At 55.4% G+C, this 27,952-nt stretch overlaps 1 protein-coding gene across 1 annotated transcript; it reads left to right on the top strand.

Moving 5' to 3' along the window:
- Positions 1–2: 2 nt before the first annotated feature.
- Positions 3–27,876, top strand: CSF1R (colony stimulating factor 1 receptor; the record flags this gene model as incomplete). The annotated part of the gene is made up of 21 exons (XM_084252133.1): positions 3–51; positions 4,655–4,912; positions 5,270–5,554; positions 7,230–7,366; positions 7,986–8,145; positions 11,626–11,812; positions 13,696–13,811; positions 13,949–14,069; positions 14,156–14,343; positions 15,743–15,858; positions 20,999–21,125; positions 21,264–21,368; positions 21,832–21,942; positions 22,582–22,744; positions 24,799–24,890; positions 24,988–25,085; positions 25,943–26,065; positions 26,141–26,252; positions 26,631–26,730; positions 27,542–27,650; positions 27,742–27,876. 21 exons carry the CDS (start codon positions 3–5, stop codon positions 27,874–27,876), a joined length of 2,892 nt encoding a protein of 963 aa, XP_084108259.1.
- Between the last annotated feature and the right edge of the window lie 76 nt (positions 27,877–27,952).

The raw sequence follows: 27,952 nt of genomic DNA, 5'->3' as shown, positions 1-27,952 counted from the left end.
CCATGGGCCCAGGAGTACTGCTAATCCTGCTAGTGGCCGCAGCTCAGCATGGTAAGAACAGAACCGGGGGCTTTGATGGGGAAAACATGACCGCACGGGCCCCTGCCCTGACGAGAAGGAAGACTGTAACCCTCGTCCCTTGCTGGGCTTCTGCCCCAGCTGTCAGCCCCAAGTCCTGGACTGCAGGTTTGTGGGTATCTGCATTGGAGAAGCAGTGCAGGGAGAAGAGGGTCTGGACGGGATGGGGGCAGCCCAGTAAGGGCTGCAGACTGGGCACCTGGCCCAGTCAGGTGTTGCTCACCTTGAGTCCTCAACAGGTCCCGCTGCTCTCAGGGCGCATCTACTCACTGGCAGGTGTTGGAGGCAGTGATGGACTAGACAAAAGCAATGCTCTGTGCTCTGACCACCTGAGGGTCCTGTTATAATGCAGATTCCGACTCAGTGGCTCTCAGGTACACCTGAGATTCTGCATTTCTAACAAGCTCCCAGGAGACACCAAGGTTGCTGGTAAGATGGACAGAGTGTGAGGCTGCAGTGAGCCCGGTGGCTGTGCCAGACTGTGATTCACAGATTGGGAAGGCCAAATGTGGCCGTGGCTGGATGCTGGGAGACCTGGAGGGGAGGGGGGGGTGTCAGAAAAAAGAGGTTAATCTCTGATCCAGGCACGGGAGAGGTACAGTTAGAAGGGGAGTATACAGGGTCTGTGGGGAAGAAATGAGGGTTTTGCTAACCAGAGTTTACAGAGACACAGGCTTCTGGGTCTCAGGAAGGGGAGCTGAGTGGCACACCCCACCCAATCCCATGCCCCAGCAGTGGCAGTGATGCAGTGCTTCCAGCTAGGAGGGATCTTAAATCGAAGTGAAGGGCTGCTGCGTTGCTTGTAGCTATAGTTGGCCAACTGCAACTATTAAGTTTTATCTAGTGCTAACGTGGGGGACAACTTGGGGGAGGACAAGGGTGGGAATGGGATAGAAAGGCAGCCTCTGCTCTGGCTTCTCCCCAGTCCTGGGACTCCAGGACCCCAGGGGCAGGTAGGTCTAATTTCTGAAGAGGAAGCCCATCGAAGTTCTTTTAGTCTAGTCAATCTCATTGGACTTGATCTTTTTTATTGGATGTGATGTATATGCAGTAGAAAGCACAGCTTTTTTAAAAAAAGATTTATTTATGCTTATAAGAACTGGGGTATAGGCCAGAGGTGTAGGGGGTGAGAGGATTCACCAGAGACAGAGTGGGAAGCAGAACAGGTGGATCTATTGAAACACACTGCTGAGGGAAGCAGCGGACGAGGCACGAGAGGTCTGCTGCGCCATGTGGGTCACCTCCCTGGCCAGAGATCGAATTCGTGCTATAGTGGCTGCGGACAGCTTCACAGCGCTGGGTCTTAACCCCTCGTGCCACCAGGGAGGCCCCAGCACAGATTCTTAAGTGTGCATTTGAGGAGCCTTGACAAATGTATGCACTGGTGTACCCACCACCCCAATTAAAATATACTATTCTTCCCACCCCAGAAAGTTCCGTGCATTTTATTTCACTGCCTTGTCCCATCTGCACACCGGAAACCTGCCAGCGGGACATCGTTGGGATAGAAGAGGGTTGTTCAGCATCCAGTGCAGAGGAGAGGAGAGATGGGGTGGCAGACTAGAAGTCTAACTTTTGCCCAGTAGACCAGAGTGATTGAGTAGGGGTGTGGGGGCCACTGTAAGAGAGTGGGGGCATATTGGAGTACTCCAGAGACCAGGAGAGACCTGGGCTGAAGGAGTCTGTGTGTCAAGCCTTATGCAGTGTGTGTGTGCTGGGGAAGGGGATGGAGGTTGGGACGCATCCCAGGCTATCAATGTGGGGGGCCATGAGCCAAGTGTGAGGGGTGGCGAGGTATGCAGCATAGGGGCCATTTGGAGCTGACATGAGAGGGTGAAGATGGGCAGACAGAGTGGGGCCTTGGTCAGTGTCAGCCTTCTCGCTCTGCCCCGGGAGAGGAGGGGGTCTGAGCGGGCTGTCCCTTCCTGCCAGCCAAGCCCGCAGGGGGAAGTTGGGTGCGGAAGTTGAGGGTAACAGCCATGTCCTACGTGAATATCTGGACAACAGGACAGAACAAAACAGGACAGATCTTCCTCTCTGACCGCATTTCCAGGAGACCAAAGCTGGGGTTAGGGGGACAAAGCAACAGAGGGGTGGAGAGAGGCGCCTGTAAGATTGAGTGGGTGCAAAAGCAGAACATAGCATGAAATCACAGAATCCAAGACCTTAGCGGGCAACCATCGCAGACAGTGACATTAAAGATGATGAATTGTTGAGTCTTAGGAGGAGGAGGGCGATTAGAAATGTCGCCTGGTAGCCGAGGGCAGGAGAGGTCCCCGAGCCCAGGCATCATCTCACTGAGCACCCCCAGGACCTGAGGTGGGGCCAGATGGCCCCACTGCATGGAAGAGTAGCCTGAAGGTCAGAGGGGTTAAGCAAACAACGCAGCTGGTTTTGGAGTACCAAGCTGCAGACCCAGACAGGCCCATGCTACAGCCCAACGCCCTCCTGCAATAACCCCAGTAGGGTCCTGCTGGCGGCAGCAGTAACGGTGCATTGCCCCTTCTGCCGGGATTTGCCAGCAGTCTGCACCTATTCCTAGGGGTCACAGGGTCCAGGAGAGCTGCACCTCCAGATGTGGGCTCTGGGGGTGCTTAGCACTCCATCTCTCTGCACAGGTAAAGCAGTGGCCCATCTCTGATGGGTACAAAATTAGATGTCAACGAAGCCATCCTGAAAGCACATGAAAGAGCTCCTACCCATGAAGGGGCCTGGGAGGGGAGGGAGATGGAAGCACCCATTTAAGGAGCTTTTCTGAAGGACAACGGAGAAGCCCTGAATTCACCCCATGTCCTGGGGGCCAGGGTGCCCCCAAGGCTCGGAATAGATGGGGCCCACTGACTGCACCCCCCAGGGTAGTGAAGGAGTCAGTGGCAGAGCCAGACCCCACAGCCCAGGGTGTTCTGATGCCCAGGGCACCCCTCTCTTGGGGATCTATCCCCTGGACAGGGGACAGTGGCCAGGAAGGCCAGGAAGCAGAAGTGAGAACATCCTTGGGAGAGGGCTGCAGGCTGAGAGGAAACCGGGGGCTGGACTGTCGCCAGCAATGTGTTTCCGCCCACACAGGCTGGGGGTGGGTGGGGGGGACTGGCAGTCCCTCCAAAGCACTGAATCAGCTCTCACTTCCCTCCTTCGTCCCTATTTTCGGCCCTGGAAAAATGCTGACACTGCAGAGGCAACGGGCCTTCTTCCCGGAGGGACTGATATGGTTTTCAAGTTCTCTTTTCTCCTTCAAGAAAATATTCCTTAAAAGAGATTGGCTCTCCAGTAAACAGTAGTGCCCGGGTGATCTATAGAGGGTAGTCGAGATAGAAAAGGCAACGATTAACCCTAAGTGAGTATTTATTTGGTGACAGGTGACGTCCTAAAGGCGTTCTATGTATTTTTTATATTTTTATTATATATAATTATTTTATTTTATATATTTTTTACTCATTTTTCATTTTTTGCACAATGTATGCATTTTCATCTTGGTTATATTCCCAATACAATTCCCACACCCCCTGCTTATTTTGACCCTAATCCCTCCTTCCCACCCACCCCCCCTATAGTGTGTCTCTGGTTTATAGTTGCTTGTTGATTTTGATTTGACACAGAATCATTACTTCAAAAGGGCACCTGCACCCCTATGTTTGTAGCAGCACTATTTACTATAGCTAAGCTATGGAAACAACCCAAATGCCCAAAAATAGATGACTGGATCAAGAAGATGTGATACGTATATCATAATGGAATATTACTCAGCAATCAAAAAGATAAACTCATGCAATTTGCAGCAACATGGATGGAGCTGGAAGGGATCAATTATGCTCAGCGAAATAAGCCAGAAAGAAAAAGAAAAATACCGGATGGTTTCACTCATAGCAGGAATCTAGAAAACCTAAATAAGGGACCAGGAAAAAGACTAATTATAATAAAGTAAAAATCAAAATCAATAAGCAACTATAAACAAGGCTTTCCATATATTTAAACCACCCTAAATTCCAATAATTGGACACAACTTTTGCCCCTATTTTATCGTGGGGAAACTGTGACACAGCCTCTGAACCACCCGCTGTGCTATAGTGTGGGAGTGGGCACAGCAGAAGACTCCTGGAACCTTCTAACTCAGCTGGGTGAACACCCAATACCCCTCTCTTTTTCCCCACAATGAAATCTGGGGACTTTGTCATACAGTCCCTTCATTTGCTTCTTCCTTCGCCATTCAAGCCCCCTGCTTTGTGCGAGGCCCCGGGCTCGGGGGAAGCAGTGCAGCCTTCTTTGTACAGGGGCCAAGGAGTCTGCTCCTGGCAAGAAGATGCAATCCCAGCCAGGGAGACTGCAGCAGGAGGCTAGGGGAGCCCCGGTGGAATATGTGGGAGTGGAAGATCAAGAAAGCTCCCAGTCCCCTTTCTCAGGGGGGCGTGTTGCACACTCAGGTATGGGGTAAGGAGCTGAGCAAATGACCAAAGAGTGGGGCAGCACTTGTTCAAGATGACCCCGCAGGTCACAGCTGAACCCAGCATACCCACCTGAGAGGCAGGGGTGACTCAGAGGCCTTTCAGGCCTCACTTCTGATTGCCACCCTTTCCACTAGCTCGAGGGGCCCCGGTGATAGAGCCCAGCGGCCCTGAGTTGGTCGTGGAGCCAGGCACAGCGGTGACCCTGCAGTGTGTGGGCAACAGCAGCGTGAAGTGGGAAGGCCCTATCTCCCCCAGCTGGACCCTGGACCATGCCTCCGTCAGCAGCACTCTGACCACCACCAATGCCACCTTCCAAAACACGGGGACCTATCGCTGCACAGAGACTGGAGACCAGGTTGGGGGCAGCACCGAGATCCACCTCTACATCAAAGGTGAGGACTCTGAGACCACTGCCAAGAGGCCTGGCCTGGCAAGTCCCATCAGGACGGGGCTTCCCGTTTCCTGGGTACCTGCTGTGCACAAGGACCTGGGGCCGGGCCTGATTTCAGGTAGTCCTCATAAGAACCCTGTGAGGCATCTTCTATGGCATGCCCAACTCCCAGGGGGCTTACACAAAAGTCACACAGCATTAAGTAGGGGGGCTGAACCAGACCCCAGGATCCCCACTCTGAACCTTGCCAGCATTGTGTGACCTCTGGTAAAACAGCATCTCCAAGTCTCCCTATCACCAGTGTCCAGGGGCCGCATAGTCTGGTGCAGATATGACGCTGTGTCACCCTCTCCTCCAGACCCTCTTCATCCCTGGAGGCTGCTGGCAGAGGAGGTGACTGTGTGGGAAGGTCAGGACGCGCTGCTGCCCTGCCTGCTCACCAACCCAGCGCTGGCAGGCAAGGTCAAGCTGTTCCGGACACGCCAGCGAGCGGTCAATAGCCAAACCAACTACTCCTTCTCACCCTGGGATGGCTTCACCATCCACAAGGCCAAGTACGCTGATAGCAAGGACTACCAATGCAGCATTTGGGTAGGCAACACGTGGATGTCATCGCTTGGCATCTCGCTCAGAGTACAGAAAGGTACGTGGGGTCGGAGGACCAGGCACAGCAGGGGCCAGGGGCAGAAAGCATGGCCAAGCCCGGCTCTGGAGGGAGGGAATGGGTTGTCTCCTCCTTTCACTTCTTTCTTCCAATTGCACCATGTTCATCAACGGGCACCTCCTGGGGCAATTGCGAGGTGTGTTGGCAGGGAGTCAGACCACATGCCAGTCAATACCTCAATGGCCAAGGTCACGTCAGAGCAGAGGACTCTGTGAAGATATTAAACAAGGCGATGGAGAGGGTAGGGAAGGGGATTTTACTGGTGTTGAAATGTGAACAATGAGGAGACGCTCAAAGAGCTACTGTCGTAGAGGAAATAACACAAAGTCAAGGTCCCAGCACTGCAAGAACAGGAGGGCCGGAGCGCTCCACACCCTCAGATGAGGATTTCCCACTCAGCAGCAGCCTGGAGCTGGTGCTGGTCACTGGGCATGTGAAGGAAGGGTGGCAGGCACATGGGACAGGGAGCTGGTGGGTGTATGGGATGGGGAAGAGGGGGTGCAGGAACTAGCTGTGTGAAGCCTCTCTCCTTACCTCCAGGCCCTGCCAGCTGGTGACCAGGGGTCTGGTTTCTGGAAGGACAGGTGTGAGTAGGCAGGAAAACTCAGCACTTGGGCTGAAGACAGGTCAGGTCCCTATCATGAGGGCCAGGGTCAGAGTGGCCTCACAGGCCCAAAGCCTGAGCATACAGGAAGTCAAGGACTGACCCCAGCTGTGGGGGCAGAGGAGGCCATGGGGGCCGTCTCCCCCAACATCATCTTGCAGAGCCCTGGGCTGTCTGGCAGCCAGGAGGCTTGAGCCCCAGTTCTGCCGTGACCCCTTTGGTGGCCTTGCATGAGTCCTCAGTGTGTCTGGACCCTGGGAGACTAGATTAGGTCATCTCTCAGCAACAGCAACCACCATGACTATTAATTCAATGCCTACTATGTGGCAGGCCGAGGGAGCTGCTAGGGATACAGCCTTGACGGATAGGCCATCCTACTGAGGGAGACAGATGGGAGAGAGAGTAAATAATGCTCCAAGTGTGATGAACAAGAAACCAAGCCATAGAAAGCTGGGGGTGGGGGTGGTGGGAGGGGATGGGAGGCTCATTGAGCTAAATTGGTCACACAAGCCCTCTTTGGGGAATTTTTGAACTAGAGATCTCTTGGTCTCTTGAGCTGAAGGATGAGAATAGTTGCCCATTCAGAGATGAGGAATGTAAGCATTCCAGGAGGAAAGGGAAGGTGCAAAGGTTGTGGAGTCGGGGGAGACCAGTGTGACTCGGCCTGGGGCTGTGGGAAGGACTGTGGCGGTTTTTCCAGCTGCACAGCGGAGAGGCATTGTCCAAGTACATCCTTAAGCACTTACTCAGCTGTTTGCAGGGGTCTCGGTTATAGAGGGGCCGGGGGTGTGAGGGCCCAGGGAGGCGGCCAGGAGGCTGTAGCAGTCTGGAGGAGAGAAGAGAATGGTGGGGGGACCACAGAGCAGTGGTGACGATGAAAGGAAACAGACTTTCCCAGGCCTATTTAGGAGATAGCACTTGCTGTGGGCCCTGTTGGGGCGTCAAGTGCTGCCTCCAAGGCTGGGGATGAGAGACTGCTGGGGTGGCCTGTGGCAGAGAACAGGTGACAGCTTGGCCCGGGTATTCACGGGTCCCTTCCTCTGGTTTCAGTCATCTCAGAGCCTCCAAAATTGACAATGGAGCCTGCAGAACTCATTCGGATTCAAGGAGAGTCTGCCCAGATCGTGTGCTCAGCCAGCAACGTTGATATTAATTTCGAGGTCTTCCTCCAGCAGGGAGGCACCAAGGTCAGTTCCTGGAAGGACAGCAGGTGATGTCTGCCCCAGCCCCTAAAATCAGGGCCCGCACCTCTAGCCCACCCCAGTTGGTTTTCTGGGGCACCGCCCAGGCCCAGAGAGGAGAGCGGACTCACCCAAGACCTGGGCCGACCAGTAGCTTACCCAGACCCAGGACTGACGCTCATGTAGCTGCCTCCTGGATGGGGCGGCAGCACCCTGGCCCCCTGTGCCCCAGCTTGCAGGCAAGAGCCGGATGCCAGCTCACTTTTGACTTAGCAAGGGGTTCCTAGGCCACCCTGGAATTCCAGGGATATAAGGGCTGCTTCAGAAAGACTTTGGGGGGAGGGGAGGGTTCCTAGGAAGTGGCCTTTCTAAGAACCCTTGCCATCCCACTGAGCCAGGCACACCCCACACCACCCACATGTAAACCCACACAAGCTCTTCACTATCACCCCAGGAGCAGGGCTCAGTGGTAGTCCCATTTTATAGAGGGAGAAACTGAGGCTCAGGGTTCAGCCCTTGTCCAAGGAAAGGCACATAGTAATTCTTAAAAACTGAGGAAATGAACCCCAATCTTTCTAATGTGTAAGCAATCCATGTGTATCTTTTCTATTCCCTTTGGCTACAGCTCACAATTAATCAAAAAACCGACTTTGTTGAAAAACGTTACCAAAAAAACCTGACCCTCAACCTCGATCACGTAGACTTCCAAAATGCTGGCAACTACTCCTGCGTGGCCTCCAATCCCCAGGGCATCAGCTCCATCTCCATGGCCTTCCGGGTGGTAGGTGAGCATCAGGGAGGTGGGGGCTTCTGGGGGGAGGAGGTATGTGAAGGAGGGTGCTGATGGCAGAAAGGAGACACTGTTAAGAACAACCCCTCTCAAACCCCCTCATCCTGGACCTGGCTGGGGCCACAACTCTGGGAGCCTTCCCAGACCCTCCCCACAGTGTGTTGCTGCATTTCCACGCAGTCCTATTTTGTTCTTCTGGCATCAGTGTCCAGGAGTTCCCTGCTGGACCTGGTTGACCCCTGCCTTTCCTGCATGCCTGGGGCGCTTACATCACACAGACACGTGAAACAGCCATGATCATCCAGTGACACTGAAGGGTCCCTCAACCCAGGCAGGCACAAAGTGGCCTATAAACTGGGACAGGCAGAGTGGAGGTGGGCTAGCCAGGCTAAAGTGTGGGAAAGGAAGCAGAACAGCATCTCTAGAAGAGGGGGCAGCATAGCCACATCCCAAAGACGGTGACACCGTGAAGGAAGTTGCTGACCTCGGGAATGTGGAGGAGGGGCGACCATCAGAGAGAGACGGGGAGCAGAGTTCAGATGACAAAGAGGCCTTGGAGCGGGAAGGGAGCTGGCCTTGTTCCCCACTCGGGGTCATGGAAAGTTTTAAAGAGGAAGGTGACGGCATCGGACTGCACAGAGGAGGTCCCACGTGGCGCTCGGGGGTCCAAGCTCCTGGGCCATGTTCCAACCTGCCTCTGCCAACGCTTAGGGTGAGTTGCTTAACCTCTCTGTGCCTCAGTTTCCCCATATGTGAAATGGAGATAGTAACAGTTACTGCCTCATAGGTTTCCTGTGAGTATTAAGTGAGTGCTGAGTAAAAAGTACTTAGAGCAGCACTCAGCACACGGTAAACACTGTCTCAGAGTGGGCCAGACGCCATCCTAGAAGGCTGAGGCAGTGCATGTGCCCTGGGGAGGTGGGGGCTGGAGGACAGCATGGTCCAGGCTGGAGGTGGCCAAGAGTGCTGGACCATGCTGCAAAACAATCTAGGAGGAACGATGGCCAAGACTCCGTGGCTGCTGGAGTGAAGGAGAGGCGCCCAGAGGAACTCGAGCTGTCTGGCCACAGGCTCCAGTGGGAGGCAGTGGCGGTCTCTGGGCTGGGAATCCAGCAGCAGGCGGGAGTTTCTTCAGAGCGGGGACAGGCTGTGAGTCAGTCAGTCTGGCATGCCCCGTATGTTCAATGTCACAGGAGATAGGGGAGGAAGGAGAGAACCCTGAGCACCTCTGCGTATATGCGGTGATGTGGGTGCCCTCCTGTGCTGGGTGCTTGGGGGCAAGGAGGAGAGGAGCCCCTAGAACCATCTCCCAGCTACAAGGGTTGCTCCTATGTTTACTGGGAGTCTCTCGATAAATGTGACCCTTCACACCTCTGGGCAGATGCTGTTCCAGATGCTGAGGACGGCTGCAGATGAAATGATACGAAACCCACTGCCCATGCGAAACTGTGCTTGCGTTGAGAGAAGACAAGCAATGAGGAATATAAAACACAAATCAACTCTAAGGGTTTGCAGTATAAAATAGGGTAGTCAAAAAATAAAATAATAAAATAAAATAGGGTGGTCAGCAAGGACCTTCTGACCAGGGAGCTGGCCGTTGAGCACGTGATGTTGGGGAAGGAGAGTGTGCAGACGCTGGGGAAGGGCGCACCGGGCAGAGACAAGTCCCCAGGGCAGCATCGGGCTCACCACATGAGAGGAGCATGTGTCAGTGTGGTAGGGTGGAGGCCAGAGGAAGAGCGTGCAGAGAGATGGAGAGGAGGGTGGCAGATTCCACAGTGCCCTGTGGGCCAATGTGAGGGCGTGGGCTTTTCCTCTTGAGAAAGATGGGGTGTCACTGGAGTGTCAGGGCAAAGGAGTGATGTGATCTGACTTGGAGTAATGAGATTTAACATGATGCTGGTGCTCTGTCGAGGGCTCTGCAGAGAGACAAGGAGAGAAGCAGGGGGACCAGGTAGGCTACAGTAATAGCCTGAGCTGGAGGTGATGGTCGCTCTATTGGGGTGGCAGTAATGGAGGTGGTGGGAATAACTGGAGTTTGGATGGGTGGATGGATTCAGCGACGGGTGGGTGGATTCAGGGCCAGACGGATGGTAAGGAGACAGTGAAGACAAGAGCTTCCACGCCCTAAAACCTCTGGATTAGTTGGGAAGACCCCAATGCAGGAAATAGTGTAGTTGTGGGCCTCACGAATGTGCGGAGTGCAGAGCGGGCAGAGTCCCTGGGGGCTGGAGGCTTCTTAGAGGGGCTGTGCCTTTAATGAGGATGAGGCAGACCTAAATAAAAGCCGGTGTTCCTGTTGGAAGAAATGGCTGGAGCAAACCTCCAGGGTTGGAATGACTGTAACATATTCAAGCAACTTTAGGAGACCCAGACAGTGGAGCATCAAGTGTGTGCCTGTCAGGAGAGGGGAGTTGTCAAGATGGCTATTGGGAGACTTAACTGAAGAAAGTCTTGAATGCCCAACTGAACAGTGTTGGTGATGGGGATCCACAGGGGGTTTTTGAGCAGGCACCTCATAGGGAAGAAGCACGAATTTAAGGGTTCATAGAGTTGAGTGAGGAGAAGAACCCTTAGAGGTCATCCAGCCCAGGGCTTTTTGCAAAGATTTGGGGATCTTAAGAAGGCCTTTTAGGGGCTTTCACAAGGGGCATGGAGAAGCTGAGTGAATGGGGGTTCTTACCACAACTGCCTTGTCTGAAATGCAACCAGAGCAGCTTGATTTTAATTCATGTGAGATTTAACTAGAAGGAACTGGCCAGGATCTTTTCAGATACAGGTAACAGACACCAACTCAAACTAGCCTCAACAAGAGTGTTTTTATTGACCTTATACCTGAAAAGCTCACGGATTGAGTTTCAGGTGCAGATGGATCTAGGAATTCAGACAATGTGGACAAGAATCTGTTGCTTCCCAACAGATTCTCTCAGCTCTACATTATTTTGTGTATCTTGCCCTCAGGCAGGCGTTCCCCTGGTGGGACCCCACACAGCACTCCCATAGAATGAGAGCATCTCTTTTCCCAGAGTTCCATCAAAAAACACCGGAAATGATTGTCATGGACTCATGGACTCACATGCCTTTCCCAAGCCAGTCACTGATCCACACTGATTGGCTGGCCTGGATGTCATGGCCACTTTAGGTTTGCTGTGGTAGCCACATTAACTAAACTATTACCAGAAGGAAGATGGGGCATGTGAAAAAAAAACAAGATTTATTTGATCTCTCATTATACAAATAAAGAGGTAGCAGCACCAAAGAGCACAGGAATTTGCCCAGGTTCTCCCAGGGACTCGGTGAAGAGTAGAGTTTGGAGGTCCAGGCTTGGGGGTTGGGGGTGAGGAAGAGATGTCAGAGGGCACCGTGGGGAGGGTGCTCAGTGCAGTAACTGGATGGATAAGTGGATGACTGACTGAACAAACAAACTGGGACATCTTCCCACTAATGCCAGGTCCCTGTGTGTTCTGCTTTCCAGAGAGTGCCTACTTGTACTTGACCTCTGAGCAGAACCTCGTCCAGGAAGTAACTGTGGGTGAGAAGCTTGACCTCATAGTCCAGGTGGAGGCCTACCCGGCCCTGCAAGCTTTTAACTGGACCTACCTGGGACCCTTCTCTGACCACCGGCCTAAACTCAATTTTGATATCAGGCAGGACACATACAGGTACCAGCCATGAGCTCCCGTCTGCGTGGCCAAGTAACCAGGTGGGGAATGCTTGAGCCAGTAGTCAGGACCCTTGGGTCATGGCTCCAACCTGCTTGGTGACCTTGAACAAGTCCATCCTCTTTCTGGTCTCACTTTCCTTGACAATGTCAAACCTCAATATCACTCATCTCTGAGATTTAGATCAAATTGGCATACCCCTTGGTCTGACATCCTTGGGAAATCTGGTGACTGCCTCAAGAATTCTTCCATTTCTGGGAGTTGTTCAGAATCTTGCTTATCTCATAAGCACGATGCTTGAGAAATCTCTTTTTCCCATTTTACAGACTGTGTCCTCAGAATCTCAATTTCCCATCCCAAGTGGTCTAACTAGGTAGTTTTCTAAACAAGACAGTTCCTCCCTAAAAGGCATACTGATCAGGAATTAAAGTGTAGTTTCTTTATTCTGCTGTATCTGAGCGAGAGAGCACACCTCGATGGAGGACAGCGAATGCTGTAACTCCCCCCAACACACACAGTCCGGACACATGGCCCCAGTACATTTTGAATGTTTCCTGAAGTCTAGATGCAGCCAGAGTCCTTCTCAACACAACCTCCAGATAGTATTTCCAGGGCCAAATTTCCAGTATTTCCCTGGGCCAAATAATCCCTTCAACATCTTCCAATTCCCGAGATTCTGTTCTCTTTCTGCTGAAGCCCAAAGCCTCCTCGACTCCTGGACTCTTGCTTGTTTGTTTGAGTTGACAAGGATGTTCCCTTGTCTTCCTCTCCCTCCTCCCAAGTCCTTTCTCCTTCCTTCTGGTCCACATACAGTAGCAACAGTGTGGAAAGGAGCAGTAGCGATCCCCTCAGACACAGCTGTCTGGGGCCACTCAGCAGAGGGCAGACGAGCCTGGAAACCAAGAGCCACCCCCTGAGCCCTTGTGACAGGTGCCTCCTAATTGTGACTGAGTCGTTCGAAAAGGTTAAATTCTTTCCATTTGAATGGTAGGTGTTAGTCTCCTCAGAACGGGCAGGTGTGGAAAGGAGATGTAGACAGAAAGCTGGCTGCCTCAGAGGCCCTGTGAGTTCCACAGGCTTAGCCCCAAGTGGCCAAAACGTGTCCAGGTGAGACTTGGCCATCTGTTATCATTTATTTCTTCAAAATGTATTTATTACCTAAACAATACATGCTCATTATGCACACTTTATAAAATAGAGCTTAAAAAAGGAGTGAAACAAAAAATTACCTGGAATCAGCCAATAAGTGTGCTTGTTCTCACTTGCTTTCCAGGCCTTTTCCATCACAACAGGTATCCATTCCATGAGCACCAAGAGTCAGGCTTAACGTTGGACACTCTGAACACATACCCTTTATTTCGCGGGCCGAGTCTGTGAAGGCAATACTGTCAAGGTCGCCTTCCCCAAAAGGGAAGGGAAGGCTCTGAGAGATTAAGTTCATGTCTAAAGTCACACAGCTAAAAACAGCAGCACGAGGACTTGAACCCTAGTGTCTGGTAGCCCCATGGCCATACCCAACTCTCACCCCACTCACAGTCCCTATGGGTAGGGTTGGCCCTTTGGCATTGGCAACAGGCCTGAGCCTGGTGTTTTCAGCAGGGCTCAGTGACCATGTGAAAGCAGGTGCTCCCGGTGCCCCCACTTTACAGACCTCGCCTCTACTGAACCTCAGGATGGGGCCACTTTATAGACAAGAGAACCATTTAGGGAGGGGGGGGGTTCCCAATGTTCCTGGCCTGTACCTGGCTCAGCGTGGGTCTGTGTGCTTGGAAGCTTTGTCAAAAATAAAGCACAGGCCTTCAGGACTGTTGTCTGAGCCCTGCTGTCCTGGTGGGGTTGATTAGGAATGGGGCGCATCCTGATGGCCAGCTCCTCTCACGCAGATACACCTCCACCCTCTCCCTGCCTCGACTGAAGCCCTCTGAAGCCGGCCGCTACTCCTTCCTGGCCCAAAATGCCGGAGGCTGGAAGGCCCTCACCTTTGAGCTCACCCTTCAATGTGAGTGATGTGGGGATATAGGGTCTTTGGGCTGCTGGGAGAGTTGGGGGGGCCTGGTGGAAAGCAGGCTTGTGAAGGGCTGCTGAGTTCCGGGAACTGGGGGCTGATCCATCCCTCCTTCATTCCTCCTTTCTCAGACCCCCCAGAGGTCAGAATCACGTGGATCTCCATCAATGGTTCTAAGGCCCTACTTTGTAATGCCTCTGGGTTCCCCCAACCCAACGTGACCTGGCTGCAGTGCCAGGGCCACAGTGAAAGGTAAATGGGTTCGCTTGCCTTCCTCGCTAGGCCCGCGGGCTGGGAAAGGGTGCCCACAAACTCCAAGTCATGCTTTGGTCTTCCAGGTGTGATGAGGCCCAAGGACAGGTCATGGAGAGCTCATACTCCAAGGTCCTGAGCCAGGAGCCCTTCCACAAGGTGACCGTACAGAGCCTGATGGCCCCTGAGACCTTGGAACACAACAAGATGTACGCGTGCAGGGCCCACAACAGTGTGGGGAACAACTCCCAGGCCTCCTGGCCCATCAGCACAAGTGAGCCCCCTCTAGGGCATGAAGGGTCGGGGGACCAGGAACAGCACTGCCTTAGGGAGCCAGAGTTCACCCATAAGCAGACTCTACCACTCCAGGTCCCTCCCAACCCAAGATCTCCCGAAGCAGAGGCACAGGAGGTCTAGGGCTGGGGGCTGGAAGTCTGGAGAAGCAGGCGTGAGGTGCAGAGAGAAAGCAACCTGAATCATGTGTGGCCTAGTCCGGCCCCTCTCCTCCCACCCCTGCCCTTGACCTCCCAAGCATGCACGTGCCTGCTGTGTGCAGTATAGTGGTGCCTCCGTGGCTAGGCTGGGTGAGAGGCAGTGACAAATGAGTGAGCCCAGCCTGCACAGCTTTCTCCACCTCTCCCAGAAAAGGCCTTTAAAACCATCAGAGACATCACTCCGAGAATGACGTCAGGCCCAGGCAGTCTAAAGGGGATGACCTTGTCTGTGCTGCACAGGGCTCTGTGCGGTTGCATTCTGATTCCCAGTCCCATGGCTGCAGAGACCACTGAACCTCAGGCTCCCCCTAACAAGTGGGCCTTGGTGTCCACTGTGGGCCAGGCCCGGCCAGACTTTTGGGCCCAAAGAAGACACAACAGGTACCTCTTCCTGACTCAGAGGTCGCTCTTAGGTAGCCCAGCTGCTACCTTGGCCCAGCACTGAGCTGCCTGCGGCCGCCCTGTCTGGCCTAGTAGCCAGTGGCCCTCTAGTAAAACACAGCCCATATTTTCTTCAACACTGGCCCTGGGCCACATTATCTCAGTGAACTCGCCCATCAGGGAGGTCAGTGCTGTTTTCCTTCCCACATAGGGAATCGCGATGGCCCTGAGGCTGAGGGAGAAGTCACAGGTTCCTCGTCACACACCTCCTAAGGGGCAAAGATGATATTTGGCCTTAGACCTGGCACCATTAATCTGGGCAAAAGGGATAGAGATTACGTCCCTCAAACTCAAGAGAACTAGGGCTGCTGGTCTGGGAAGACGAGACCCAGGGCCTGTGGTCCCCACTTTCAGGCTCTCAGAAGGGCTGTGTGATTCCAAAGGGCACTGCCTGGTGAACCCCCATCACTGGGGCGAGGGGTGAAACCCTGGCTGGGCACTGGGTCAGGCTGCTGCAGGCGGCACCTCGCACTGGCAGGGGTACAACTGTGTAATCCCAGGAGCTGCCGCAGCTGCAGGAGGCTACAGCTCCAGACAGGGTTTGGGGCACAGTGGGCTATCCGTCCTGCTCCTGCAGATGGAGGGTCTGCAGGAAGGCTCTCTGAGTCTCTGGGGGCTTCTGGTGAGAGGACACTCGGTTCGGTCAACCAGCATTTATTGAGCACCCACTGTGTTCCAGGTAGCCCAGTGGGGAAGGAGGCCCTTCTGCTGCTCACTCCTCTGCTCCACCCGTTCCAGGCTCATCTGTGCAGCAATCCGAGGAGGCCCTCTTCACGCCAGTGCTGGTCGCCTGTGTGTCCATCATGGCCTTGCTGTTGTTACTGCTGCTGCTGCTCTTGTACAAGTACAAGAAGGTGAGCCAGGCAGGGGTGGGAGGGCAGCCAGCACCCAAAGAGCCAGACCCCAGGACAGTGCCACCCTCCATGTGGACCCACCCTCTGGTTCCCAACACCTGCTTATCCTGTCAGCCACTGTGCAGCCAACAGCTCGTTACTTCAGACCAGTGTGGGTCAGGAGTGCGTGAGCCAGGACAGCTCAAGGCTCTGCCCTCACTGAGTTCGTGCTCTAGTGCAGGAAATGGCCATTGAGCCACAAGCACAAGGTGCAGGGAATTGGGACAGTGAGAACATGGAGGCTGACACGGCACGGGCAAGGGCGTCACCCCCAGATGGCCATGGCTGAGGGAGGAGGAAGGCCTGGCCACTGTTCCATTTGATTTTTTAACATTAGTCAAAGCTGCCTCTTCTTGCACATTGCCCTGGAGCGTGCTGCTGTCCCTGCGAAAGTCCACTCAGGGACAGTGGGTCCAGGGGCTTGACGGAGCATGCCGCCTGCATCCGCTCTTGGGTGGCCTCGGACACCACAGCTTGGAGAAGGCATCAGTAATTTCGTTTTACAGAGTGGCAGGTTGAGGATCTGAGAGACTGAGACAGTTGCCCTCATCCACAGCTGGTCGAGGGCAAATTGGTTTTTTGAAAGCTGAGCCTTCATCCATTGTGCAAAATGCTCACTCATCTCCTTCACCTCACAGCCCAGAGGCAGGGACTGTGACATCAGCATTTTACAATAAGGAAACTGAGGCACACTCAATTGAAGAATGTGCCTAAGATCCCAGGTGCCTCCTTGCCAGAGCCCAAGGCCCCCACCTCTGACCCAGCTGCCTCCCTACACAAAAGAGTGTGTCTGCTGCAGTCAGGGCTGGGCTGGGGGTTGGGAGAGGGCAGAGGCGGCTGGCAGGGAGGGACACAGGAGGAGATGGCTGGGCATTGGTGGGACGTAGAGGAAGGGGGTCAGCAGGGGAGATATGACTCAGGAAAGGTCTCTTGTCTAGAACTCCACAGCCCTAGCACTGGCAGAGGCCATCCAACCCCCAGGGCCCACTTCTTAAACCAGGCCCTCAGGGACGTCAGAGGAGAAGGATCAAGAGGGCCTCATGGCACAAGATGGGGAGCCAAGGACAATGAGTCAGCCATATTCACATGGCAAAACTGCATCAGGACTGGGCCCTGCTTTCTTGGGGCTGCACTCAGATCTGCCTCCACACGCTGGGAGCTGGCATGAGCTGGAGTCCTCTGGGGTTCTCCCATACCCCATCTGCCCAATATACTCCACGTCTTCTTCTCACACTGAAACCCCAAGGCAGGTATGGAGAAGAAAAGGCAGCAAAGGAGTCCAACGAGGTGGATTCTTCACCCCAACTCACATCACTCTTGTTCAAATGCACTGAAGGCCTTGAGTCTCTGGGCTGGGGTCCAACCCCTCAGACCCTGAGTCTATCCCCCACCTGCCTCTTTCAGACAACACAGTTGTGTCACTTAACAGCAGGGCTAGGTGCTGAGAAAGGTTTTCAAGGGACCATGTCATTACGGAACCATGGAGTGTAATGGTACACCCCGAGATAGTTGGCCTACTATGCGCCTCGTCTGTGTGGTGTAGTCTCTTGGGACCACCAACACAGATGTGTCCATCATTGACCAACATCATTAAGTGACTACACACGACTACTTCCAGAACCTACGTTGGTCTCCTCGCCGCCCCTTTGCATGCATTGCTCTTCTGTGGGGCAGATGGGGTGTGGAGGACCCCAGCTCTTCTGCTCATGCCAGCTTGCAGCATGTGGAGGCAGATCTGACAGCAGTCCCAAGAAAACAGGCCCAGGCCAAGATTTGAGGGCCCCGGGCCCAGCCCTGAGTCAGTTTTGCCATGTGAACTTGGCTGAGTCACTGTCCTCAGTTTCCCCTCCTGTGCATGAGGCCCTCTTGGCAATTGTCTTCGGATGTCCCTAAGGGCCTGATTTAAGAACCGGGGCCTGGGGCTTGGGCGGTTCTGGGTCTGAACTCTGCCTGTGCCAGTGCTCTGGCTGTGGGACTCTGGGCAAGCTGGGATCTCTAAGCCTCAGTGTCTCCATCTGTGTGGTGGGGTTAATACCCGCAGCCACCCACAGGCTGCTGTGAGGATTCACCAATGTGAAGCCTACAGAGAGGACTCGCTCAGCAGGATGAGAATGGAAGCTTCCCAGAAGGAAGTAGGCTTGGAGTTAGCTCATGTACCCTGAGCCCGGAGGAGTCTGAGGTTGGGCATCTCCTTCACTACACACCAGTGTGGTTGTTGGGCCCTGCTCGCCCACCTCCGGGACGGGCCCTCACTCACGCTTGTGGCCGCCTGTTCCTTCTCTGAGCAGTTCTGACTATTGCAAGTTCTTCCTTATAGGGAGCTGAAAGCTGTCTCCTGTGGCCAGTGGCATGGCCTCCTCAGCCCAGGGGAGCTTTGCAGACATCCCAGAGAAACACCCAGTTCCCCTCCAGCCCTTCACTCCTCCACTATCCAGCCCCTTGGCCAGCATGGTTTAGGGACACCGTACCCCCTCTCTGCGGGATCGTTACTTGGAATGTGTACTCGCATTCATCTCATTTCCCACCCGGGAAATTCAGCTGTCCCCTGAGCCCAACCAAAGCAAAGAGAAGGAGGGCATCCCCTCAGCCGAGACCTCGAGGGGTCAGGATGGTCATGCGCCTCAAGGCCTCCAACCCAATTCTCCTCTGTTTCCCAATGGGGTTCTGAACATTGCCCCTCACTGGAGACTCAACCCGTCCATCCTCCCTGCCCAGAGCTGGGGTGAAAGGTGGCTCTGTCTGGGGGAAGGGTTGTTTCTGCCTCAGGGCTGAGTCACTGCCCCCAAGAGACCACAGGGGCAGGAGAAGGGGAAGAGAAAAGGGTAGAGTCAGCAGGCTGGAAGAAGCCGGCATCTGGAGGATGGGATGCGGCAGGGAGGAGGGAAGGCCCGGAGAGGGCCTGGGAGGCTGGATTCTGGGGCTCAGAACTGAATTCTGGGCTCTGAGAGCACAATGGGGATGGACAGGAAAGTCCCCAGGGAACTACCTTCGAAGTCTAGTGCATTCTCTGCCCTCAATGTCCCCACTCCCTGTCTGGGGCTTGGAAGGGAAATCAGGGTTGGCTGGGGCCTGGGCCTGTCACAGAGAATGGACGAGCTGACGCACATGCAGCGTGCCCAGAGCCTGCTGACAGGAAGTGCTCGTGCAGTACCTGTTGTGATCATCATGGTTACTGTGCTCTTAGGAAATCTGGCTGAGTGGCCATGTTGACTTCCCTGCAAAGTTCTCCCTCATTGGAGAGGACTGTCCAGGTAGAAGGCCCTGGGAACCACACTGTAGCCCTTTCCAGGGATGGCAGAGGCGACCAAGCCTGGTGGTATGGAGCGGAGCTGGCCACGCCCTTCCAGGAAGAGTGGGTGCCTAAGGCAGGCGGGAGGCCATGTCGTCCTCCAGGTGTAGACTCTGGGATCCAGGAATCTGAGATTCCTTCAGACATCCTCTTCTTCCTTTACTGGCCCTCCCTTCCCCCAACACCCCCTGGGGTGACGTGGGGAAGGGGCTGACTCAGGCCCAACTGTGGGGGCCAGAGGAAGGAGAAGTGGCGAGGAGCAAAAACAGCCTTGGCCACAGAAGCTCCTGGAAATGGAAGTGGCCAGGGTAGGCCAAAGATTCCCCTCCTGAGTCTATCTGTCCTTTGGGTTGGGGAGAGGACCACACGCAGGAATCGAATCCTTGGAGACTCGGGGAGTTCCTCCTTCTGTCTCTCCCAACTCATAGTGTCCATGTCCTTTATGACTTGTGTCCCTTCCTGAATCAGAAATGGAAGCCCTTCCTCTAACTGCAGACTTTTCTCCCAAACTCCCGTCTGGAAGTTCTTCCCCATGGTCTTCTGGGGTCTTTCCTCTTAACTGGTGAGCCTTGCAGGCACAGGCCGCCCTCAACCCCAGCACCCACTCACATACCCTTTACTCCCCAAGTCGCTGCTCCACGAAGGAGCCCGGAGCCAAGCACAACCCAGCTTGTCCCATCCCTGGCCTGAGCGGAAAGAGCAGGACTGCTGAGCCAAGGCCTTGGCATCCACCCCACCCACCAGCTTCCACTTTCCACCTAAACTCCATCCTCCATCAGCACTTCTCAGCATCACCCCTGGCAGGACGCCCCCATGCAGCTGCCACCCGGGCGGGAGAGAGAGGCAGCTGTTCCCTTCCCGGACCTAACTCAGCCTGCTGATGGCTTGGAAACAGCTCGTACAACTTGACAACAAGCTCAGGTCCCTGGCCCCTCACTGTGCTCTAGGTGGGGCCTCTGTCCTGCCTCAAGTCCTCCCTCAGGGCTTCTCTGCAGTTAGACAGGAATCGCTCACCTATCACAGCCCCCAAGACCTTCCTGTCTAGGATGCTCCCCGGCGGCTCTCCCCTCCTCCTGTGGCTCACACTTGCTGGCTCCTTCCCGTCTCCAGGCATCCCGCCCTCTGACGGGCATTCTCGGCTGGCCCCTTCCCACCCCCTGGGGGCGCTCCCTGCCATTTCTTAAACCACACCCTCACTCTCTAGCCCTACAGTCATGTCGCTTAACAGGGAGCCATGCTGAGACACAGTAGGCAGTTTCCTTGCTGTGTAAACATTGTAGCGAAGGACACAAAGCTCAATGGCCTGTCTGTGATTCCCGGGGCTGTCCACTGGGACCACCTCTGACGCGGAGCCCCCTGGTGTTGATATGGGGGGCATGACTCACCGGCTTTGTGTTCTTTCCAGCGCCCTCTGAACAGTTCTGGGCTGAGACGCTCTACTTTATGTGTATCTTGCTCCGGAATGTTTGGATGGGAGGATGGGGGCGTGGAAGGATCTCAAGTCCCACCCTCTCTCCTGGCTCAGGAATTACCAAATGATGAGAGCTGTCGAGGTCCTCAGAGACCATGCAAGCCATTTTTTTTTTTTTTCAAATGACACCTAGGAAAACTGAGACTTGGGGCAGGGAAGGTCTGACATGAGGCAGAGTCACAAAGGACCTGGGCCTGAGATGACAGGGACCCCGCCACCTCCAGGGCCACCCTGCCTCCTCCGGCCCGGCCTGTGGGATGGCCACTCTCCCTACCCCGGGGCTGTGGCTGCCACCCAGGGCCCGCCTGCCTGCCGCATGCTTTGTCCTGCACCCTCTGCAGAAGCCCAAGTACCAGGTGCGCTGGAAGATCATCGAGAGCTACGAGGGCAACAATTACACCTTCATTGACCCCACCCAGCTGCCCTACAATGAGAAGTGGGAGTTCCCCCGAAACAACCTGCAGTTCGGTGAGATAGGGTCTCCACACCCGACATAAACCCCCCCCCCCCCCATCACCAGGCCAGCATGGGTTCCGGGAGCCTGGTGGCCCTCAAGAGAGCGCCCTCTGGCGCCCCGGGGACCTGAGGAGGCTGTGTGTGTGGCAGGTAAGACCCTCGGAGCCGGCGCCTTTGGGAAGGTGGTAGAAGCCACAGCCTTTGGCCTGGGCAAGGAAGATGCTGTCCTGAAGGTGGCTGTGAAGATGCTGAAGTGTGAGTGAGGGGGGATCTTGGGCATTGGGGGTGAGCAGGGGGAGGAGGTGGGTCCTAGGGAGGTTATTGCCCTGTCATCGTGAGGGTCATGACCTGTGCTGCTGGCTGTCGGAGCCCAGGGCACAGAGCCTCAGATTGAGGCAAGGACTCCGGTGAGCTCCAGCCTCCCTCGGACTCCTGGGTATGGAGGGGCTTCTGACTGAGCCCCAAAGAGACCAGGGCGCACAGTGGTCACCCAGAGCTGTGACCTGGCCACTGCATGGCTTCCTGCCACCCTGAGACCAGCTGGTGACAGGCCATCTCCCTTCTTTCTCTGCCCCAACTGCCATCTGTGCTCATATTTCTCCTTCTCTTGGCTTCTGATCACTTTGGGGTTCTGCGTACCCTTGGCCTGCTCCCCTGGCTATCCCCTATCTGTCTGTGTGGCACTCCGTTCTGTGGTACCTGTGACCCCAACTCTCAGCAACGGCCCATGCTGATGAGAAGGAGGCCCTCATGTCAGAATTGAAGATCATGAGCCACCTGGGCCAGCATGAGAATATAGTCAACCTTCTGGGAGCCTGCACGCATGGAGGTGAGGGCCTGGCAGCCATGGGGCTATGGGTTTGGGGCTTCATGGCGACCTGTGGGTCCCTGGCCCATCTCTCCCCATTCCCCCTTCCACCCACTCCAAGTGTCAGTAGGAGCCCTGTGGCAGCATCCCTTAAATTCCCAGGCCACTTGCCTGGCTTGGTTGGAAGCCACTGATGCTGCTGCAAGCAGAGATGTGAGCCCTGACTTGTGGTTCTCAGACATCTGAGTCCCCTGGGGAGGGAGACAGTGCACATCCCTGAGCCCTGCTCCAGTGAGTCAGAATTCTGTGGGTCTGGAGTGAAGCCCCCAAATCTGCTTTTAAGAAACACTCATCTGAAGATGCTTGGACACTTACCCCAGGGTCCAAGATGTGCCCCAGGGCCATCTTGAACCCAGGGGTTCCCAGTTTGTCCCCTCCTGTTGCAGCTTTGACCTCTCTGGAGCTGCCACCAGTTCCCTTTGAAGAAGTAACTATTCAGCATTAATGTTTTTGCTTTAGACATGGGGTTACCTAGGTACAGAGCAGAGAAGGCTGCTCACGGTCAGGGCTCCTGAGACCCAGTCACTGCCCAGTCCATGTTTCTGTTGACATTTGGAGTGGTTGATGGGGAGCACTCACCCCACTCTCTTGCTGCCATAGGCCCTGTCCTGGTCATCACCGAGTACTGTTGCTACGGCGACCTGCTCAATTTCCTACGCAGGAAGGCGGAAGCCATGCTGGGCCCCAGCCTGAGTCTGGGCCCGGACCCAGAGGTGGGCGCGGGCTATAAGAACATCCACCTGGAGAAGAAATATGTCCGTAGGTATGTCCCTGCCAAAGAAGGAGGCCAGAACTTGGAGATGGGGCCTCCAGGTCAATCCCCAAAGCCAGCTCAGGGCAGGGTGGCTGTGGGCCCTCACATTCCCATCCAAGGCATGGGGAGAGGCCATCCCAGCTCATTTGAGCAATTCAGATTTTGTATACTTTACTCCCAGCATCCAACTAATATTTGAGCACCCACTATGTTCTGAGAGTATCAAGGGCAAAGGTGGGCTGCTAATAATCTGGTAGAGCTGGGAATTAGTGAAATCATCACTTCAACGCATGTCCAAGATCAACCAAGATCTTCACGGGGCCCTAGCAAGAAGTGGGCAGGTCTTCGGGGGATCGCCCTGTTTCTCCCATAGCGTTCTGCTGGGTAGTTCAGGTCACCTACTGCACTTAGGGGTAGTCAGCGTTACCACAGACAAGTGGGGACGCTACTGTCTGTTGTGGGGAGAAGGTGGTAATATGACCCAACTGGCCAGGCCCGGGATCCACTTGGGCCTGTTTCACTGTTGAGCCATCAGAGGCTGAACTTCTCAGTGTCTTTCCTGTTCTTCTGCCATTGTGTAATGCTGTGATTCCTGGAAGCCAGGCAGAGGCAGATGGACAGTAGCTGCATTGGGAACCAGGGAGAGGAAGTGGCGAGTTTCATGTCACAATGAGTCAGGGCCAGAGGCATTGCTGGGCTAGAATTCTGCTCTCTTGACTCCCAGTCCAGTGCTCACCTAAGCTACACTGGCCCCCTCCAGGTCTGTCTCAGGAGTTGAGAGGCCCCAGAGCCAGGCTATTGGGCCTGAGAAAGGTCCAGAACAAAGAAGGGCATACCTGCGGTGCCTGTCCTGGCCACTGGCCACTGCCAAGCCTGGGGAAGCGAAAGGGGAAGGAGGCCATTTCACTCCATCCAGAGTCCTCAGCTATGGGGACTGGCAGAGTCTGCTTCCTCTTCTGATTCTCTGACCCCTCCCAGAGGGCCGTTCATACTGGGCCTCCGCAAGCTGCAACCTCAGGCCAGATTAAATAAAAATGAAGACCAAAATATTAGCTTCCATCTTCAAATCTGCAATTGGGTAAAGAATTTATGGATGAAGTGATCTCAGGAGCAAATGGTGTGGGAAGCAATCCTGACAGTGAGATCCTGGGCTGCATTAAATGAAGTATAGTTTCTAGAATAAGGGAAGGGATGGTTTTGCCATGGTCAGATCACAGATAAAACACCAGGTTCTCTTTCGGGAACACTAGAGAGTGGAAACTGTCCAGATTCTCATCTTTGTGGTGAGGGGAAAGGAAAGAGAGGCACAGAAATCTTACCCGGTCTGAGTACTGGAAAGCAGCAGGAGCTGCTCATTCTGGAGCAGTGCTTTCCAAGTTCACCTGCTCCCCAAAGCTGGGCTACTGGCATCGCCCGAGACCATTAGAACAGCATCGTCGCAGGGCCACCCAGCACTGCAGAATCAGAACCTACATTTTAAGAAGATTCCCCAAGTGATTCACATGAGCACAGATTAGTTTAAGAAGCACTGCCCTGACCAGTGGGTCTCAACTGGTGTTGCACGGGGACTCACCTGGAGAGATTAAAAGTGCGAATGACAAGGTCTCCCCGCTAGAGTTTCTGCCATCCAGCGGGCACCGGAAGGTCTGAAAGGTCCCCGGGGAATCTGAATGTGAAGCCAGGGGTGAGAGCCGCTGTCCAGATAAGAGAGGGTTCAGAGGAGTCCAGGAACATGCTCCATCCCTACAGGAGTGTCAGGAGCAGAGGGAGGGACTTCTCTGTGGCCCTTGGGGGAGGGCCAGGAGGAGAATGCCGGGGCAGCTCGGCGTTAGAAAGAGCTTTCAGTGGGCAGCCTGCCCCGAAGCAGGACAGGTGTCCGCTCCCTCACAGAGGACAGACTAGATAGTGGACATCTCTCAGGACTCGGCAGGGGCTTCCTGGTCAGAAAGGATGTTCCCTTCTCTGCCGAGTGACCAGGAGAGGCTGCGGGTGGGCAAAGGCCAGGCCTGAGCTGGGCAGTGCGGGCCTGGGGGCTGATGCGTCTGGCCTGCTCTCCCATGTAGGGACAGCGGCTTCTCCAGTCAGGGCTTGGACACCTATGTGGAGATGAGGCCTGTCTCCACGTCTTCTTCAAACGACTCCTTCTCTGAGCAAGGTGAGGCGGTACCCACGGGGAAAAGGGCGGTGCCCCCGTGGACTGGGCAGGGAGGTGCGGGGTGCCTCGGGCTGCCCTGACGTCTCACCCCATGCAGACCTGGACAAGGAGGAGGGGCGGCTGCTGGAGCTGCAGGACTTGCTGCACTTCTCTGGTCAGGTGGCCCAGGGCATGGCCTTCCTCGCTTCCAAGAACGTGAGTCGGGGATCCCGCCCTAGCGCGCTGTCACCCGGGCCCCTGGTGATGAGCGAGAAGTGGGAACATGGGGAAGGGAAAGGAGCAGGGCTGTCCAAGAGCAAGTGGGCAAGGCCCCGGGGGTGTCGGGAATGAGTGGAGAGGCGCCTGGTATGCGCCCAGCGCCTAGTGTGCCAGGCAGGTGATTTCCAAGAACCTGTCTTTTCCCTTCACTTTTACGGTGCAGTGTGAATGAAATCACTGCTGTGCCCTTCGGGCAGCACACGGTGGGGGATAAAGGCACACCCGCAGTCACCCCGAGGGTGTGAACTGACCGAAGGTGACACGTAGCCCAGGAGGCTGCCAGTGCCCAGCGGGAGCTCTGAGGAGGGAGTCGAGTGAGCACTGGCTGTCACTGGAGTTGGCTACTCGTCACTCACTCCAGAGACAAGCTGGAGGAAATAGGGTTTAATCAGGAGTCAGCAACCTGAGGGGGTGGCGAGCTGCTGTCCCCAAGGTCACCTCCTCCTGTGGCCCGCTTCCTCCCCCCGCGTCTTAGCTCAAATGCTAGCTTTGAGTGGTGGGTAGCGGGGGAGGACCCAGTACCATCTATGCCACTCGCTGTGTCCTTGTGCAACTAGGCGGTTCTCCGGGCCTTGGTTGCTACACCTATAAAGATGGGCACTATCACTGAGCTGCCTGAGGGCAAAACAGGGCGCCAGCGGGTACAATGCCAAGGGAAGAGCCTGGCGGGGCCAGAAAGTGGCCGCTATTACGTCAGCCTCTGGACTGCACTCAGCTCCAGCGCCCTGGCTGCTCTGCCAGTGGTCTGGGCCCAGGTAGGGGTCCTGGGACTGAGCCCGCGGTGCTTCCCCCAGTGCATCCACCGAGACGTGGCGGCCCGGAATGTGCTGCTGACCAGTGGGCATGTGGCCAAGATTGGGGACTTCGGACTGGCTCGGGACATCATGAATGACTCCAACTACATCGTCAAGGGCAACGTGAGTGCTGGGGAGGGCGGGCTGTGCTGGGTTGGAGCAGGGAGCGGGGCCTGACGTGACTGGGGCTGCCGTCAGGCCCGCCTGCCCGTGAAGTGGATGGCCCCGGAGAGTATCTTCGATTGCGTGTACACAGTGCAGAGCGACGTCTGGTCCTACGGCATCCTCCTGTGGGAGATCTTCTCACTCGGTGAGCCCAGGGCCCCCTCAGCTCTGCTCCGGTCACTGCCGGTGCCCAGGACAGTATCAGTGGGAGCGAAGGGATGGTCATGGGCAGGTCCTCCTTCGGGCTGTTCCCTCCCAAGTGTGCGCTCGCTGCTACTTCTCTGACACCTGCCCCGCCTGCGACACAGCTCCCATTTCTGTGGCGCTAGTAGCCACAGGGATTTGGGCAAAGCCCTGAAGTGTCCTCTTTTCAACTGTGGGATCACTTTAGGCCCCAGGTCACCGAAGCCTCTGCCCCTTGCAGCGCCTAGTGCCTAGTGAGCACTTGTATTATCAGAGTCTCCCTGAGGGGTGTGGGTGGGGGCGAGGCGGGGAAGAACTGAGCATGGTCTTGGCTTTGCAGGGCTAAACCCCTACCCTGGCATCCTGGTGAACAGCAAGTTCTATAAGCTGGTGAAAGATGGATACCAAATGGCCCAGCCCATGTTTGCCCCAAAGAACATGTAAGTGAATGACTCGGGCTTGGGTTGAAGAGGGAGGCCAATGGTCCTAGTGTCTTTCTGTCCAAAACACGCTGGCACCAGGCCTCACGCCCCACAATGGGCTCTGCTGTCAGAGTCTCATGGAGTTCTGGGTTCCCACTAGCTTCCCAGGAGGCACAGGTTGTGGGGGTTCTTAGACAAACAGTTCTTAACTGGGGCTGACCAGAACTCAGATTTTAACTCTGGCTGTTATTACGGTGACCCCAAGACAGGGGTTATTTTTTCTGTCCTGGAATCTGTGGTGTTGACTGACCTTCCACTTGGGGACACTGGCCCACTGTGCGCTTCTTGCTGGCACCCTGCCCTCACCACGGCTTTCCCACCAGCCAGCTGACCACAAATTCACCTCCTGCATCTCTGCACAGCCACTCTTGACCCCGCTGCTCCCCCTGCCTGGCAGGCACCCGCAGGCTAGCCAGTGCCTCTGCCCCTGCAGTCCATCTGACACTAGTTCCTGGCCCCAGTACCCCAGCCACTCACAGCTGAGCTGCCTCGCGAGCCACCCCCGGCAGCAAGCAGTGCCCTTCTCAGTCTCCAAGCTTGGGTAGATCAGTATCCCTGAGCTGCTTCTCCAGACTCAGTTGTCCAAACAGGTGTGACGGTGATTCCGCTCTCTGAGGGTGGTGGGAGGAGTGGATGAGAACACACGCCCAGAACGTGGCACATTCTGTGCTCAGCTCACTCTTGACCAGGCTGCAGGACCTCTGCTGGGCGGGCCTTGGAGGGGTGTTTGCACCGATCCCAGGCCCATGGCAGTCTCCGTCGGTTTCAGATATAGCATTATGCAGGCCTGCTGGGCCCTGGAGCCCACGCGCAGACCCACCTTCCAGCAGATCTGCTCCCTGCTGCAGGCGCAGACCCCGGTGGACAGAAGAGAGCAGGTGAGTGGGCCAGGGCTAGGGCAGGGGACTGGCTAACGCAGGTGGGACTGGGCCTGCCTGTCAGCACAGCCCTCCCCTCGCCTCTTCTCAGGACTATGCCAATCTGGCAAGGAGCAGCAGCAGCAGCGAGCCTGAGGAGGAGAGCTCTAGCGAGCACCTGGCCTGCTGTGAGCAAGGGGACGTTGCCCAGCCCCTGCTGCAGCCCAACAACTACCAGTTTTGCTGAGGGGACGACAGCAGCATTCTCCCTCCTCCAAGCTTCTGTGACCGCCAGAGGGCGCTGTGGACCAACACAGACTCTG

Source organism: Talpa europaea, assembly GCF_964194135.1.
Source record: "Talpa europaea genome assembly, chromosome: 13".
NCBI classification, from domain to species: Eukaryota; Metazoa; Chordata; class Mammalia; order Eulipotyphla; family Talpidae; genus Talpa; species Talpa europaea.
This window is presented reverse-complemented; position numbering and strand designations above follow the sequence as displayed.